Source organism: Carex rostrata, chromosome 13 (genome assembly GCF_964058835.1).
Source record: "Carex rostrata chromosome 13, lpCarRost1.2, whole genome shotgun sequence".
NCBI lineage: Eukaryota > Viridiplantae > Streptophyta > Magnoliopsida > Poales > Cyperaceae > Carex > Carex rostrata.
This window is the reverse complement of record NC_135930.1, coordinates 1,101,082-1,119,424: the sequence shown is the minus strand read 5'-3', so window position 1 is coordinate 1,119,424 and position 18,343 is coordinate 1,101,082. Positions and strand designations below refer to the sequence as shown.

Sequence of the window (18,343 nt, the reverse complement as noted above, 5' to 3'; positions counted from 1 at the left end):
TCTACAGGATTACTACCATTAAAAGGGGGAAAATCTACTCTAGGCAGAAATGCCCTTTGAGGCTGAATCTGGAATTCACCAGACCTTATGTCTTTCTCACCTGATGACTCTTCACCCATTTCTTCAACCATCGGGCGCTTAGGCTCAGATCGAAACTTTGGTTTTTCACCTCGGAATTGACCAGTACAGCTGTTATCGCCCTTCTCCAGTCGCACTGTGGTCATCAATGATTCGAGCATAGTCATCATCTTGCCCATCGCTTGACTATTCTCCTCCAACCGACCCTCCATTCGACCAGCCCGAGTTGCAAGCTCATGTTGGGATAACTCGGATCGGAAGAACTGATCCTGGATCACAGCTAGATCCGGATCCATCTCTCCATCAACCGGAACCGTGGTTTTGGCGCGAGTTGCCATGGAAGCTCGTCGCACCTTAGTGTTCCTCCGCTTTCCCAGTTGTAATCGGAAAGGCTCTGATACCAAATGTCAAACTCAAGGTCTGGCGATGCAAGGTGAAATCGCAATTGAGCCTCAGAGAGAGCTACTTGGACGAATTTCAGAGAAATGGGTAGAACGGGTCAGCAATGGTGGAAGAGAAATGGAAAAACCGAAATAGTGACTTTTCATTAAAATTGACATAATCCAACTGGTACAAAATAGTGCCTATATATAGGCGAAACAAAATAACAACGTAATTTCAGAAAAAGTAAAACAGACCATTGAAATAAACTGCTAGCTGCCATGTCAGCACTTTCCATGGCAGGGAAATAACAAACTGATAACAAACGAACTAACAAACTCATTACTGTCCTCTCCAGTCTTCACGTCGGATCAATTCTCCAGTTCTGATTACACGACCCCACTGCCCAGTTAGAGACCCAATTAAATGACGGTGCCCTTCTTCTCCTGACCTGACCCCATTTTCAGTAACTCTAATTCAAGGCTCGGGCTGCCCAGCTCTTCTCCTTTCTCCTTCTCTTCAACAGCTATTTGATTCATCCCCAATTCAGCACCATTTGTCCCCAAATTCGATTCAAATCGTGACAATTCTCCCTCCTTAAAGGCTTTCTCGTCCTCGAGAATAAATTCCGGGTATTCCTTCGCCAAAAAAGAGTAGTCTTCCCAGGTTGCCTCCTCACTTTCGAGTCCCTGCCACTGCACCAGTACTTGAGTTTCTGCAACGTTCCGGCGCTTCACCATCTTACGTGCCAGTATCTTTTGAGGGATTTTTGGAGCGAATTCATAAGTACCCATCAATGGTACAGAAGGAGTCACCGTCTGTCCCTCACCAATTCGACCTTTCAACTGGGAGACATAGAAGACGGGATGAATTGAAGATCCGGCCGGCAATGCTAACCGTTAAGCTGCCTCTCCAATTTTCTGTATTATCTCAAATGGGCCATGAAACTTAGAATTGAGCTTGTGATTACCCTTCCCAGATACTGAAATTTGCATATAAGGTTGTAGTTTCAAATACACCCAATCACCTTTTTCGAAGCTCCTCTCACTTCTTTTCCTGTCTGCAAACTGTTTTATGCGATTTTGAGCTTTAGCAAGATTGGCCTTCAACTGACTCAATGCTTGCTGCCTGTCTTTGAGTAACAAATTGACTGACTCCACAACACTTTTTGGAGCACTACTCATGGAAAATTGAGGGGGAGGATACCCATATAATGCTCCAAAAGGTGTGAGTTTGGTGGCACTGTGAAAGGTGGTATTATACCACCACTCAGCTAGTGGTAGGTAAGATGCCCAATTTTTCTGATTGTCAAACACCATACACCGCAAATACCCTTCCAAGCACTGGTTGACTCTTTATGTTTGACCGTCAGTCTGTGGGTGATATGAGGTACTCATGTTGAGTTTCACTCCCAAGCACTTCATTAATTCCTGCCAAAAATTGCTAGTAAAGATGGGATCTCTATCAGTAACAATGGTATTAGGAAGTCCATGGTGTTTATACACAGAATCAAGGAAGGCTTGTGCAACATCAACTGTGAAATTCTATCAGTAACAAACTTGAGTAACAGTAACAATGGTATTAGGAAGTAACAATGTTGAGTTTGACATTTGGTATCAGACCTATGAAACTGCCCACATAGAATTCCTCATGGTCGATCTGAGTTTTCTGCATTAATCGAGCCTTCGCTCTCATGAAATTGGTCACGTACTCATCAACCTTGCCAATTTGGTGGACTCTTTTAAACTCCTCCATTGGTTTCCCCACTTCATTGACAAAATGAGATAACACTTCCTCCTTCAAAATCACCCAAGGAGGGTGCTGGTTGTTAATCTTGAAGCTACGGTACCATTCCCGGGCATCACCCGTAAAATGCATAGAAGCCATTCTGGATTTGTAATTCTCAGAAACCTGATAGCACTCAAAATAAAACTCACTCTCCTCAGCCCAATCTACAGGATTACTACCATTAAAAGGGGGAAAATCTACTCTAGGCAGAAATGCCCTTTGAGGCTGAATCTGGAATTCACCAGACCTTATGTCTTTCTCACCTGATGACTCTTCACCCATTTCTTCAACCATCGGGCGCTTAGGCTCAGATCGAAACTTTGGTTTTTCACCTCGGAATTGACCAGTACAGCTGTTATCGCCCTTCTCCAGTCGCACTGTGGTCATCAATGATTCGAGCATAGTCATCATCTTGCCCATCGCTTGACTATTCTCCTCCAACCGACCCTCCATTCGACCAGCCCGAGTTGCAAGCTCATGTTGGGATAACTCGGATCGGAAGAACTGATCCTGGATCACAGCTAGATCCGGATCCATCTCTCCATCAACCGGAACCGTGGTTTTGGCGCGAGTTGCCATGGAAGCTCGTCGCACCTTAGTGTTCCTCCGCTTTCCCAGTTGTAATCGGAAAGGCTCTGATACCAAATGTCAAACTCAAGGTCTGGCGATGCAAGGTGAAATCGCAATTGAGCCTCAGAGAGAGCTACTTGGACGAATTTCAGAGAAATGGGTAGAACGGGTCAGCAATGGTGGAAGAGAAATGGAAAAGGCGAAATAGTGACTTTTCATTAAAATTGACATAATCCAACTGGAACAAAATAGTGTCTATATATAGGCGAAACAAAATAACAACGTAATTTCAGAAAAAGTAAAACAGATCATTGAAATAAACTGCTAGCTGCCATGTCAGCACTGTCCATGGCAGGGAAATAACAAACTGATAACAAACGAACTAACAAACTCATTACTGTCCTCTCCAGTCTTCACGTCAGATCAATTCTCCAGTTCTGATTACACGACCCCACTGCCCAGTTAGAGACCCAATTAAATGACGGTCCCCTTCTTCTCCTGACCTGACCCCATTTTCAGCAACTCTAATTCAAGGCTCGGGCTGCCCAGCTCTTGTCCTTTCTCCTTCTCTTCAATGGCTATTTGATTCATCCCCAATTCAGCACCATTTGTCCCCAAATTCGATTCAAATCGTGACAGTATGGCAGGTGTAACTACAGGAAATGTAGGTTATTTGGCTAATGCTATCCATTAGGTGACCAAATAAGGTCGATGGTCATACAAACTTTCTATCCGAAGTCAAGCAACGAGATTTGTGTTTTCTTGGGAGGAGAAACAATAACCTGGCTTTTGTCTAACATGATAGAAAAAAGTGAGATTTTGCCAGAGTAAATGATGTTTCTCTCATCCTCTCTCATTATTTTGATTTGAAGATAATGCTGTTGCTTCTAGAAGAAGAATGTATTGTGATAAATTAAGCGGAAAATGGCGTTATTGATAATTTTTGTTGTGTACTTTTCTCGTGTTGTATTAAATACTGAAGGAGATATGCGGCAACAAATGTATTTTACAGTTATTATTCTTTATAATTAGTGTTCTTTTTAATCCCATAATTGTAACTCAAAACTATGGGTACACTGATCTCTAAAGATGTCAGTTTTCTTCTCGCTCTCAGGTTTGATGAGACTATGGGTACACTTACCTTTTAGATTCAGAAGCAACATTGGGTCTCTTGTCAAACTCCTGTGTTAAGACCTAAACAATTGATGCCTCCCTCTAGTAATTTTATGAACTTTTAAACAAGAACTGCCTTCCCCTTGATATCTTGCATCAAGAACTTTAAAAACGACCATTTGATCTACGTACGTTTAACTGTTGAATGTTGCTGCTTTTAATGTAGTTGGCGTGGATTTCTTTCTGACTATTTCAAGGATAGTTGTAATCTGAAGTATAAATGCTGATATAATTGTCAATTTAGTAATATGCCGAATTTTCTTAAATAATAACAAGAAATGATGTGGTTGATAACAACTGATAACAACATTTATAGAGCCAAGTATACACGAAATAAGATAGAGTGTCATCTGTAAACTAATCTACCACATTGGGTAAATACAAGTACGCTTAGGTCTAAATTTTGTATAAAGTTAAAATGTACAATGCCTCGTATGATGCCTCGTATGATGTAATTGTTTCTTTCCTTCTATGCCTCATACTTCTTATGCTATTTAAAACAGATCAAGCTTCCAACCAAGTCATGGACCCAATAATTAAAGAGAAAAATAAGGACGTACATATCAAGCCACAATCAAAGAACTCCATTGTCCCAACACAACACACAAGTCAGGTGTTACAAATGAACCTACCAGAAAATTTCATGGGTTCATATCAAAATCAACCGATGAACAATATTAACCCTACTTCGCTTCTTATACTTCAACAACCCACCACTTCAACACCATTGCTTCTGATTCCTGCTTTCAAAGAAGCAATTATTTTAAAAACCGAGTTAGGATTTGTCTTCTCGAAATAAAAGAAAGAGAAATTTTGATATATACCCATCATAAACACTTGATTTAGATATTTACCCATCTAAATTAAAAAAATAGTTATTTCTCCATCATAACTTGACTAATTTATAAATACACCCATTTCTGAATTTTAATATTTAAAAATATAATTTAATAATACAAACAAACTAAACAGACTATTTTGCCCTTAATCAAAATTTTGTATTTCTAACTCTCTCCCCTCCCTTCCTGTCCGCCATCTACCCTTTCTGTCCCTTCCCACGACTTCTCCCTGCCGCCCACTTCTCCTGACTTTCGCCTAGTTCTTCCCCTCCTCCCCTCTCTACTGTCACCGTGTATTGTTGTTCTCTCACACTCACCCCATTATTTTCTCTTTCTTCCTCTTACAAAAATTGCATACCATGGAGGAAGATTCAAACAACATCAATCCATTCTCTTCATTGATTATTCAATCATAATCCCATAACTGAAAATTTTAATTAGAATTATAATTTTTCAAGCAACAAAAATGCAACAAGCCGTAAGAAGTTGAAGTCAGTGAGAAAGGGAAAAGAGAAGATAGTTCAAGGTATTTTCATCTTGACATCCTTAATTGTGCATGATCCAAGCCTGATAATTTGTTTTTCCTTTATTCTTTACCCTGCTCCAATGTAAGAATACTACATTTCCAATAGTATTTATAATTCATATTAGACTAAGTCTAAGTCTCTGAAATGATACATATCACTGGGAATGAGCAAAGGTTAATGCTTCTCATGTAAGGTGCTGTTTTTTTTTCTACATAATCAGAAATAAATAAGAAATAAGGCATACCAGCAATAAGGAAGGTACAGTTTTCTGTGTTATTCTGTGATTTTCAGTGTCTACAAAGTGGTACAGTTTTATGTGTTATTAGTCAATGGCTTCTCTTTACCAGCAATAAGGAAGGTCAAACTAAAACATATTGCGTTGTCTTTCTGTTACTGGTTTTGGAAGAAGTTCATTGTTTTATGTCACTGGTATCCGTTCATGCAGATTGCATAGAAATCTTAGGACCTGTTTTTCGCTATTAAACACTCGGTTTATTAAATTTGTGTGAAATTATTTGAAACAAACCTGTTTGTGCTATTTGAACTCTAAATTTAAGTGTTTAAGAAGGTTTTGAAGTTTTATTAGCTGATTGAGTTGTACAGAACTTATATTTTTTTTTCTCTTAATACAAAACGTTAGTGGGACTTTTCTCACTGGCATTCAAAAAGAAAAAGAAAAAAAAACTATATTTGTTACTGACCTTGAGACGCTGGTGTCGGAGAGAGTGGCGCGAAGCACTGGTGGAGGGAGGGAGAGGCGCTGGTGGAGAGTGAGAAAGCGGAAGGGAGAAGAAGACGAGGGGCTGGACGACGGAGAGAGGTCGCGCAGGAGATCTAGTTTTTATCTTTTGCGTGAAAGAAGATATGATGATGAGCCTCCATCTCTCCTCTTCGGAATCTAGGGTTTCGTCAGGTGGGGAGTGAGAGGGGTTTGAGGAGAGGCTGTGTGTGACAGAGAAGAGGCGGCGAAGGGGGGTCAGGGAGCACGGAGGGGAAAAGGGAGAGGGTAAGTAGTCTATTCTGTTGGCGAGGAGAGGAGAGGGCGAAGACAGGAGAGGTGTTGGCGAAGTGGAATTCACTGGAGGCGAAGTCTACCGGAGGGAATGGAAGCAGAAAATTAAATTTTCTGTACTATTTCAATTTTGCCCATTAATCAATCAACGGTTCTAATTCGTTGGTTCATATTTGCTCCTGTAGCAGCGGTCCACAGAAGCATCACTCTTACTTTTTTTAACTATTTTATATAAGAGGTCTTTGGGCCGATAATTTGATGTGGTGGATATTTTGGACTTAAATTGCTCCGCTGGGCACGTCTAAGTTTTGAGCCTGAATTGTTTAGTTTTGCACCAGCATCATCTTGGAAAATTGTCAGCCCATAAAATAAATCTTATTATCCTTCTGGTAATATTAGTAATGAAAGTTCAATCCAAAATGTTCCAATTTGGTGTGACGGATAATCCTATAAGGCATGATGGGCCAAGCTGGACTTTTATCTTGTCCATATTTGTATAAAATAAAGTATGGAACTAAATATACAGGGTTGATTTATATATTTAAAACAAGCTTAATATTTAATATACTGGATTAATTGGAAAAGACGTTTCACACGTGCTTATGTTTATGTTATTCCGAGAAAAAGATAGACTGCAACATGTTGATTGGTTTCAATGTATATGGTAATAATTAAGAAGCACTGAATTGATTTAAGATTCCTACAAAAAGATGCTACATTAGTCATTTAGTCATATAGCTTCGTTCTCAATTTTTTTCTTAACTTATACATGGCCGAAAATACAAAATTTCGATTGTCTTGACATTTTTATAAATTTTGAAGAAATGTAGAATATTGGAGTAACATTGATAAATGATAGATCTAAAAAATAGATTTACTAATTGTTTTAATATAACAATCAAATGTTCAAAAATTAATAAGCAAATTAACATATAACCAGATCAAGTCTAAAAATAATGAAATCAGCTATTATAGTAGACATATTAAAATTTGATTTTATCATTTCGAGTTGTTGTTGGAAGTTTTCGAAACACTCCTTTCAGGTGCGATTTGCACTTAGCTCTCCCCCTTTTTCCCTATTAATCACTCAAACCCGGTTAGGGTTTCATTGGGTCTTTGTTACTTGCGGCCGTGCTTGTGAAGCTCGGAGATGGCCTCGGAAGCAAGGCGGACGAGACCGATTGAGTCCGTCTTAGTACCGTGTAATAAGGGAGCCAAAATTTGTAACTGTCCGGTAAATTGACATTTTTCTTTAGTTATTTTTCTTTCTCTGTGTTGTTTGAAAATCATGAGTGGCTTTTAATCTAGTGGTACTTTGGGTTGTGCTGTGAAATTTGTCTAATTTGCTCGTTTAATTCGGCTAAGTGTATTGGTGTTGCTTGCTATTTTTTTTTTCAAAACTATGTTAGGGTTGCTGGTTTTAAGATTACTGGTAAATGGGAAATTGGCTTATCCTTGATTGATGCATATTCTAAAGAAATTTAAAGTAGTAAAAAAGAACAACTTGTTCCCTTCCCCACTAAGCAATTACAGCATGTTGTTTTCAGTTTTGTCAGAAAATATTTCATGGAGTTAGACTTAATTTTTGATGCTATGATACTTTCAGTTTTAAAACAAAACTTTCCCAATATTTTTAGTGAATATTTGAACATGGGTAGTGAATAGTTAAAGAACAGCTCACATCCAGTAGGAGGTGCACCTCATAAACCTATTTTGTATTTGTATTTTCATATATATCTTATTTAGAAAGTGGATGTTACAGTAAAACCGTATTATTTATGTTTTACTATATTTGATTGTGTTTTTACTATATTATTTAGGGGTTTCGGTGCAAAATTAACCGACGAGCAGGCGTCACTATTGACTGGTATGTATTTATACACACATGCTCATACTCTCTTAAATTGCAATTTGTCTCAGTTGGCTTCCATGAGCAAATTACCTTGGTATTGAGTAATTTCTTTATGTACTGTTTTTTTAGAAAACAGAAAATGACATGATAATTTGAATAATATTGACTCAAGTTATATTAGACATGATGTGTTTAACTTAAAGTGTCTTGATAATTTGAATAATATGGACTCAAGTTATATTGCCTCACTACATGTTCTATTTCTTTGCTTATCAGAAGACCAAGGGATGGACACTGCTAGGAGCAATTGCACTTTGCATTACAGGTACAGTACCAAATTATTTTTGTGTATTAGCCAGTAGGGATTTGTGATTTCAAGTATTGTCTTCTGGTGCATCTCTTTTCAGTTTCAATACTTAATCTTTACCTAGTCCATTTGGGCTTCTTAGTTTAGCCAAAATGGAAAAGTGAAAGGAACAAAAAAAAAAATCTAGTTTGGACAATTCATAACATAATTTGGTGGTTAAATTTCTAGGTTTGTAAAATATAACTGAAGTTAATTTCTAGTGTCTACCGAGCTTTCAAAATGATCACATTCTCATATACTACTAACCAATACATCTCCCATAGCAGAATCAAGCTGTCCAGTACCAAGTAACATCTGAAAAATAATAATTTATATTCAGGTTCTTTACTTATGTGCGGTAATATTACTTATTGCCCTATGCTTCTTCAGGTACTTTAGTTTTCAGTGTAATTTGATTTCATTTGAAAGTGATTACTTCTTTTATTTAGGAATAAAGCTTGTTGTTTGTTCTGCAGCAATTAAAAGTTTAAATAGTCTACCTTGAAAGCCTTATAGGACTTGTAAGTTGTAAACATATTTTAGTTTCTTATGATTAAATATATTATAATTTTTTAATGTATTTTTTTTCCTTGTGCAAATTACGGGATCGCTTCAAAGGATCTATTTGTTTTTCTTCTCGGTAATTGTTTATCGTTCTGCCTACAGAAAACTCATAACAAGACCAAGTCAATGTTGCATATGATGATTGATGCTAATTACAAATTTTAGAATTATGCAACTAATTTGTTGACTGTAAATTATTGTAATTTTTTGTTAATGGGTGGTGGTTATATTTTTTGTACTGTTGTTGTAATGTTTTTTGGTATTTTAGTAAAATGTATGATGATACACTTTGTTGATTAATACTTATTACATGTTATATCTATATTTCAATTTTTTCATGTAAATCTGATTAAATGGAAATGTAATAGCTTATTGGGTTGGTATCGGGTTGGTACCAGATTGGTACAACGAGAAAGGATTATAGAATTTGAGCATGCAAAAAGTATCAAAGATATTCTTGCCAATAGTCAGGTGGGACCACATTTATTACCCTTGCAAATAGTTAGGTGGGGTCCACATTCGTTTGTCTTGCAAATAGTTAGGTGGGGCCTACGTTCGTTACCCTTGCAACTAATCAAGTGGGACCCATGCAGGGCATCCTTGCAAATAATATGTGGGACCCACAAATGATATCCTTGCTTATACTCAGTGGAAGCCACAAAACATAACCTTGCTAATACTCAGTTGGGCTCCAAAAATCAATGTATTAGCAAGCGTAGCCCTTGCAACAAATCAGAATCCGAGTATTAGCAAGGGGGCTTTAACCAACGGTAGTTATTGCAAGCGCAGCGCTTGCTAATGGCCTTTTTCGGGCTTGTAGCAAGGGCATGCCGTTGCTACAATCAAAATCCTGCCGTTGCTAATATTGGGGATTCTAGTAGTGCTAGTACTCTGTTATCATGTCGATGTCATGCGAGAACAATCGTTACAAGAGAGTGAGTTATGATTAAGATGATGTTACTTACCTTGTTATTAGAAAAAATTTGTCATCCATAGTACATGTTGAATAAGCTACTGTTATCAATTATGAATTAATAGTACAAATTTAATCAGCAACTGATAACTTTGCACACTTCATTAGAGTTTTGTAATTATTCAAAAATATTCTACCAGATGCAAATCTCGTTGAGTTATTTTCACATTCTTAAGTCTTTATGCATACACACATATTTATGTACGTACCTATTTTGGTATTAGAAACGCTAGTGGAAAAACATGAATCAGGATCGGCCTATCTGGATCGGTTATATAAAACAACCGATACTAATACCTATCTGGATCGGTTTTATGAACAAAACCGATCCTAAAAACTAGTTAGATCGGGTTTTTTAGTCAACCGATCCTAATTTGTGAACTATCAGGATCAGTTGTTCTAAACAACCGATCCTAATAGTTTAACTATTAGGATCGGTTTTTAGCAATAAAACCGATCCTGATAGTATCTGGATCGGTTTGTAGCAATAAAACCGATCCAGATAGTTTTTTTCTTTTATTTGGAAAATCTTTTCATATGGTTATGTTTAAATAAATATAAAAAATTACATATTAGAAATATAAGTTAATTATTTAATAGAAATTTTATTTAATTTTCAAATTCTACTTCAATAATATTAAGATCCAATGTAAACTATTTACGGCCGTGCGATGTTGCTATATTGTTTTGCTTTGATGAACTAGTAAATGAATCCCGAATTGTATCAAATTTTATAATGGTGAAATTAATATGACATTCTTTCATTTTAACGGTTCCGATCGACCAAATGCTAATGTTCGTATTCGTTCCTTCACAACCCCACACAACAAGGGTTCAAGTCCTATGTATATTATTATATGGCACAAGTCATTGATGCATCATGCATGATTGTATAAAAAAATTCAATAGTCAAAATGACTTCAAAATGAAATATCAATGTCAAATAATTAATTATATTATCACATAAATTTTAATAATATAAATTACATTAATTTTCATCAAAATTACATTAATGAAATATCAATGTCAAATAGTATCTATCTGCTGTTTAATATTATTTAAGTAGAATTTGAAAATTAAATAAAATTTCTATTAAATAATTAACTTATATTTCTAATATGTAATTTTTTATATTTATTCAAACATAACCATATGAAAAGATTTTCCAAATAAACTATCAGGATCGGTTTTTAGCAATAAAACCGATCCTGATACAATTTTTTTTTTCAAAATTGGTTATGCAAAAAAAAAAAAAAAAAAATCAGGGTCGGTTTTTTATAAAAAACCGATCCTGATACTATGAGGATCGGTTTTTTATAAAAAACCGACCCTGATTTTTTTTTTTTCTTTTTTTTTTTTTTTTTGCAGAACCAATTTTGAAAAAAAAAATTAGTATCAGGATCGGTTTTTTTATAAAAACCGATCCTGATACTATTAGGATCGGTTCTTTATAAACAACCGATCCTAATGATAACTTCCTATATAACCAGCTTATCTAGGGTTCTTCTTATTTTCATTTCGCGCCTCTCATTTTCAATTTAGCGTCTCTGTCTCTGTCTCCGTATCTCCCTCTCAAATCCTCAGTACTCTGTCTCTCTCTCTCTGCCTCCGTCTCTCCCTCTCCTCCGTGTCTCCCTCTCTCTTTCTCTCCGTCTCTTCCTCTCAAATCCGAGCCTCTCGCACCTCCGGCTCAATTGTGCCAGTTTTTAATTTTTTTTATTGTTTCAAAAATTAATTAATAGTGTTTGTATATTGTTTTACAGTTTTGAGGACATCTCTCTCAAGTTACTTAATCATCCGGCCGATCAACTATCATGGTATTAGCTTTATCTAATTTTCTCATTATTATACTTTTAAAACACATTTTTTTGTATTTTTTATTGGAAAATGTTTTTCCATCTAATTGTTACCTTTGTTTTTGTTTTTAGGGTCTTTTTTAATCCCAAGTGATGTGATTGCAAAAGAGGTAATTATTGATTTTTTTATTGTTGTGCTTTACATTAATTGCATAAATGTGTATATTGTATAAATGTGTATATTGTATAAATGTGTGTTAATTGAAGAAATAGCCCAATTAGTCAATTGTATGTTTGTTAATTAATTTTTTTTTAGATTTAAATTTCTTGTTATAATATGGAATGCTTCACAAAACTTTCTATGAAGTACATGAATTTTTTTGTAATAATTTAAGATGTGTATGATAATTAATTTAGAATGTGTATATGATATTTAATTGATTATTGCTTCTTACTGTGCAACAAAAAAAAAATTTAGGATGCTGGCCAGCAAAATATATATGGAAGCTGGTCAAATAAATAAAAATATTTTTTTTTAACTTCTATAAAACATCAGGATCGGTTATTTTAAACAACCGATCCAGATTACTACTATTAGGATCGGTTGTTTAAAATAACCGATCCTAATTCTAAAAAAAAAAAAAAAAAAAAAAAAAAAAAAACTTTTAGGATCGGTTTTTAAATAAAACCGATCCTAAAAGTTTTTTTTTTTTTTGGAATTATGATCTGAAATACAATCAAGATCGGTTTTATATAAAAACCGATCTTGATAGTACGTATCAGGATCGGTTGTTATGTAATTTAAAAAAAAATTCAAAAAAACTATCAGGATCGGTTTTACATAAAAACCGATATTGATAGTACGTATCGGGATCGGTTCTTAGTCAAAAACCGATCTAGATAACAACTATTAAGATCGGTTTTATTAAAAACCGATCCTAATAGTTTCTATTTGGATCGGTTGTTTAAAAAATATAAAACCGATCCTTATAGTATCAGTATCGCCTTCATCAGGATCGGTTGGATTCCGATACTGATATGTGTATATAACCGATCCTGATTCCATATTTTCCACTAGTGAAAGACAAATTAAGCAGTACAATTTTGACAGCATAAGAAGATGGTTCAAACAAACCTTTAACTCTTTGCACACTTAGCCATCAAGCATCTAAAGAACCTTCTCATTGCTGGTGCAAACGATTTTGCAAGGAGCACATAATGGATCGTGGCATTTAAACCACCTACAATAATGCAATCTGGAACTAACCAGCTGCTGTACTGTGTGCTGTGCATAGATGCTGATCAGACGCCACACACCTCTGTTTTACACAGAAAAAAATGATGCCCGTCTCCTATCCACAGAGTAGGTTCGATGGGCATCAGACCTACTTTTAGGTTTGATGGACTCTAGCTAACACCGTCCGATCTATTAATTTCAAGATTCACGCACACAAAAATTGAAGCGAACTTGTACGGATCTTAAAGCGGATCGGACAGTGTCGGAACCCGTCGAAGCCCATCGGACCTACTTTTAGGTTTGATGAGCTGTCCGATCTGCTTTAAGATCCGTGTACACGCAAATTGAAGCGAATTCGTATGGATATTTTAGGTTTGATGGACTCCAACACCGTACAATCTGCTTTAAGATCCGTGCACATTAAATTGAAGTGAAATTGTACGGAATTTAAAGCGGATCAGATAGTGTTAGAACCTGTCGAAACTAAAGTACGCCCACTGGCCACTGCCCATTGGACCTACTCCATACTGGTCTCCTCTCTCTATTGTTTTTTAACCCAAAATAATGTGAGAGATGCTTTCTCAATTGATGTTCATGATGAACACGAGAGATGAGAAATGGAATAAAATGTTAAAATTGATGATCTATGGCAATTGTAATTCAGATGAAACCTCAAATAATGCTTGGCAATACATATTGATTATACATTAAGCCCGATGGGTATAGAACCAAAATTGGTCTGGTATCTGATCGGAATCATGAATCATCTGATTCACATTAGAGGATGCAGAAGGTTATTTCCAGATGAGAACGTCAAATCGGCCAATTTATTTGATTAATCATCTGTTTTCTTTTTATACAGACGATTAATCTCTCAATTTTTTACTATTTTTATTTATCAGTTATATGTACTAACTATGATGTTTTATCTGAATCTTTTATAAATAACAACATCATAAACCTTTATTAATTAAGAAGGAAGCTAAGTTATAATAAATTTAGTTAATAATTTTGATGAATTAAAATTTTTGATTAATCGGACCGCATACTGATTAACCTTATAAATTAAATTAAAAATGTTGATAGTTTCCTCCTAGTTTGGATCACATTCTATTTACATTCATCGATTTTAAAAAGGTCAAAGTAGAATCTAACAGTACTGGTCAAAAAGGGAAGTCTTCAAAAACACCGATTGGTTGCATTACATGATCAAATAACTAATCATGAATTATAGTGACGAATCAATAGTTTGGATTCGGTTCAGCGGGATTAAAAATTCGTGATTCGAAAATAATTCGAGTATAATTTAATAATTTAGGGTTTAGGGTTTAGAGCACAACAAGGAAGCCAATTTTTTTTTTTTTTTTTAAAATCGCGCTTTTTTCGCGTTTTATTCGCGAATATAAGGAGCATTTTATTCACAAATAAAATGTATTATATTTTTTTTGCATTTTATTCGGTGTTCGATTAGAAAACGTTGAAAAAAAACAAATTAATCGTGAATAATTCGCGAATTAATCACATATTTTATTACTATGTTGCCAAGTGTGTCAACCCGCTGCACAATTGGTCACACGGATCAGCCTTCTGAGGTTGCACCAAAAGGCATATTGCAAGTTGCAATTTGCAGCTTGCAGCTGAAGCATCTTCATTCCATCTCTTATTCTTGGTACAGTAATATTGAGTGCACGAGTGTGAATAGTCACTTTCCATTCAATTAATGCAGCTCTCTACAACATCAACCCAAAGTCCCACTATACTCCCACACACTAGTAATGCATCATTTTTTTACTGTTGTTAATTAAATATGACTGTATTCTATAATTAGATTAATTAATTATATAGTTGTTATTGAAGATTCATTGAAAAATCTTAAAAAGCATATCTAGAATATGATTGTTTAATTGCAACACATCCCAATATCAAAGTTAAAAAAATAATAATAGGAACATCATGTTTAGTAATGCAGTAATTAAGTAAGCTTAAGCCTCTTTAAACTGGACTTAAATTTTACATTTTTATATGTTAATTACTAAGAAAAAATCTAGGTCCTATGAAAACAAGCGTATTGCAAGCATTGTGACCACAATTGCAAATTATTCGCGATAATTTTATTTTGTGGTGTCGCCGAACCGAACGGCGTATTATTCTCTTGAACGATTTTTTTATCAAATTATTCATGAATAATTGGTGAATTTTACATTTTTTTTTCTGAATTTTACAAACTATTCGCGAACTTTTTCTTTTTTGAAATGAGATATCCGGTCCGGACTCAATGTATAATTCTGAATTATTCCCAAATCACGAATGTTTGACTCCGCCGAACCTCCCGGATCTTTAAGTTGTCACTCTGATTGCAATAGTAACTAGTAAGGAAGTCGGTGACTCACAACTACCTGTTGCACTCCAGACCAACGACAAAGGATCCGGGGTGCATGAAACGGGGTCCATAGATCTCTTCATAGTTGAGACCGGGCCTATCAGCCCACATGGGGGTCGGCATGGGCAACGGATCCGAGGCGAATCCACAACACAAGTTCAGACTTCAGACGGTCAGACCGGACCACAAACACGTCTCATGTCTCATAGTCATGGCTGTGGACCCCACCTCAAGGAAGAGATCAAGTCATTTGTCAGACCTCCGATTCATTCCATTCATTAGAGACTTCCATCCTTTGACCTTTGTTAGGGACAATTTTCATTCATTAATTCATTCCATTTACGGAAGAGGCCCTTTGCACCCAGATTAGCAAATCAATGGGCATGTTCATTTACGAAAGAGGTCCATAGATCTCTTCGTATATTTCAATGTACTTTAGTAGGCCTCCGATGAAATGCATGGTCAATTATGTACATTAGCGTTGTGTTTTAAGATTTGATAATATTTATTGGGCCTTGATTCTGAGTGAGGCAACTGGCCCACTATCAAATAAGAGAGAGGGATTCATATTATTTTTGAGTTCTTTGTGAAAAATAGGTGACTAGACTTGAGAATACATACCGCCAGGCAAGCTAGCGTTTCTCTATCATGTAAACCGCCAGTTCAATAGGCCTTTCACTACGTTTCGCCAGCCCAGTATAAAGTATTAAAAAGTACGAAATATTTGAATTGGGGAAATAATTCAAGTCAATCTTGGAAAGCACTAAAATAGTACGAAATATTTGAAAATCGAAAGCACTAAAATAGTACGAAATATTTGAAAATCAGGAAGTCCATATCAGATTTTTCCATCGTTTAATATCTGACATTGCAATTCTGCAATACAAGGAACGGTATAATTGTGTAAGGCAATTTTTTTCAGAGAAAAATGAGGAACTAAACCTTTTAAATTTCTATATTCTTTTGAGAAAAAATGGGGTTTATGCCTCCATTTGATTTCATTGATTGGCAGTCACATGGTATTTGTAACAGTCTGAAAATTAAAAAGAAAACACTGCTCAAGATACTTCAGCTTTAAAGGAAATTGAAATGAAAAGTAAAAAAACATGCAAGCACAGTTGCGTACCAGTGCCTGGTAGGAGTACTGGTAAAACAACAACAACAAGAAAAAAACACCAAAAAGAAAAATTTGAAAATAAATTATTTTATTTGTAATGCCCTTGGAAAAGATGCTGATGCTGTGGCTTTGTCCTGAGCACCTTTTCCGTGCGCTTAGTACATATCCAAGTAAACAGTTATGGTTGTTTTGACATTTGAATTTAATGGTTAATTATTCCAAAAATGTATAAATAATAACATCTTGTATGCAATTCCAAACTTTTGTTTACATGTTACGAATAGCAATGAATGATTCTAGGGTTGTCAAACACCAAGTGAAAGTGCGTGAAGGCATGACACAACATCTTTTTGTTTTGTCGGGTGAATTACCATCACCTGATTATGTTCGAAGTACATTCTTTCTGATAAAAGACATGTACCCTGGAGCACAAATTAACCAAGGGCTTAACTTCAATCAAACCATAATTGGAGGTGCCTTCGTGTCACACACAGAAGCCGATCGCATAAAATTTTGTTCTGACAACCTCCCTCAGATCTTGGACAATTTTTCGAAGGTCCCAGATAGTGAAGAAGCAAAACAAATAGAGAAAATCGTCAAAGGCTATGAGGAACCAACTCTGATAGGTGAAAAGAAGTTTTGTTCAACTTCTCTCGAGTTCATGATCGATAACGTTGTCAATTTACTCAGGACCATTAATATAAAAGCCCTTTCGACAACAGTCATCCGGAGTAAAGTGATTGCTCCACAAGGAAAAGTGTTTTACACTATAACTTCTCCAATAAAGAAATTACCCTATCATTCTAGATTGGTTGTATGCCACCAGGAACCATCACCACAGGCAGTACACTATTGCCATACGAAGGATTTATGGTTCCTCTAGTTGGAAAGGATGGCTCAAAAGTTAATGATGTTGCTGTATGCCATCATGATACAGTATTTTTAAATAAGCTCTTTCTTGAGTTGTTGAATATGGAGCTTGGTAGTGTTGAACCAGTTTGCCATTTCCTTCCTGAAAATCATCTTCTTTGGGTTTCTAGTGAAGCCATGAGCAAAGCAGTAGATATATATATTTGATCTGATTGTGTGGGTTGAACCGATTTTTTTTTACCTGACCCTTAGAGAGGGATTGAATGAAGGTGTAAGTACTGTAAGTGTAATCTAGCTTGCTACCATAGTAACTATTTGCTTGCATAATGTATAAATTAGTTTGTTTGCACTAGTCGTTTTGTAAACTTCTCATTAGCTACCTGCCTACCTGTGTTGAGAGATAAAATTTGGGTAAATGCTTGTTTTTGCACTATTTTTTTATTGCATTTGATCTGAGGTGTTATATAACACATGTTCAATGCATTAATAAAAAAATAATCAAAAAGCGATCTTCCATCAGTTCAATGAGGGCATTGTTGTCATTCTCATAAAATGATAATAATTTATTATTCTCTTTAATTTTGATTTTGGAATGCATAAAATTGATAAATACAATTAAATCTACATTTTTTTTTCTTTTGCTTTTTTTTTAGCTAATAGATTGCGAGAAATGATTGAATTGATTCTGGTATGTCAAAAGAAATTAAAAGTCAACTCTATAGTTGACTGAATAACATGAAAAATTGATTTCTGCACGTAGAGAATATGATTGAAATAAAAGTTGATATGTTTGTAGGAACATGTATATCAGTATTTTACATCTTTATAAGCTTTTCAATG

At 35.5% G+C, this 18,343-nt stretch overlaps 2 protein-coding genes across 2 annotated transcripts; one reads left to right on the top strand and one right to left on the bottom strand.

Moving 5' to 3' along the window:
- Positions 1–881: 881 nt before the first annotated feature.
- On the bottom strand, positions 882–1,778 carry LOC144564426 (uncharacterized). Its single transcript, XM_078314023.1, has 2 exons — positions 1,430–1,778; positions 882–1,297 (listed from the first exon to the last, which is right to left on the bottom strand). Exons 1-2 carry the CDS (start codon positions 1,776–1,778, stop codon positions 882–884), a joined length of 765 nt encoding a protein of 254 aa, XP_078170149.1.
- Positions 1,779–16,919: 15,141 nt separating this feature from the next.
- On the top strand, positions 16,920–17,710 carry LOC144564425 (BURP domain-containing protein 3-like). Its single transcript, XM_078314022.1, has 2 exons — positions 16,920–17,354; positions 17,441–17,710. Exons 1-2 carry the CDS (start codon positions 16,920–16,922, stop codon positions 17,708–17,710), a joined length of 705 nt encoding a protein of 234 aa, XP_078170148.1.
- The last annotated feature ends 633 nt before the right edge of the window (positions 17,711–18,343 follow it).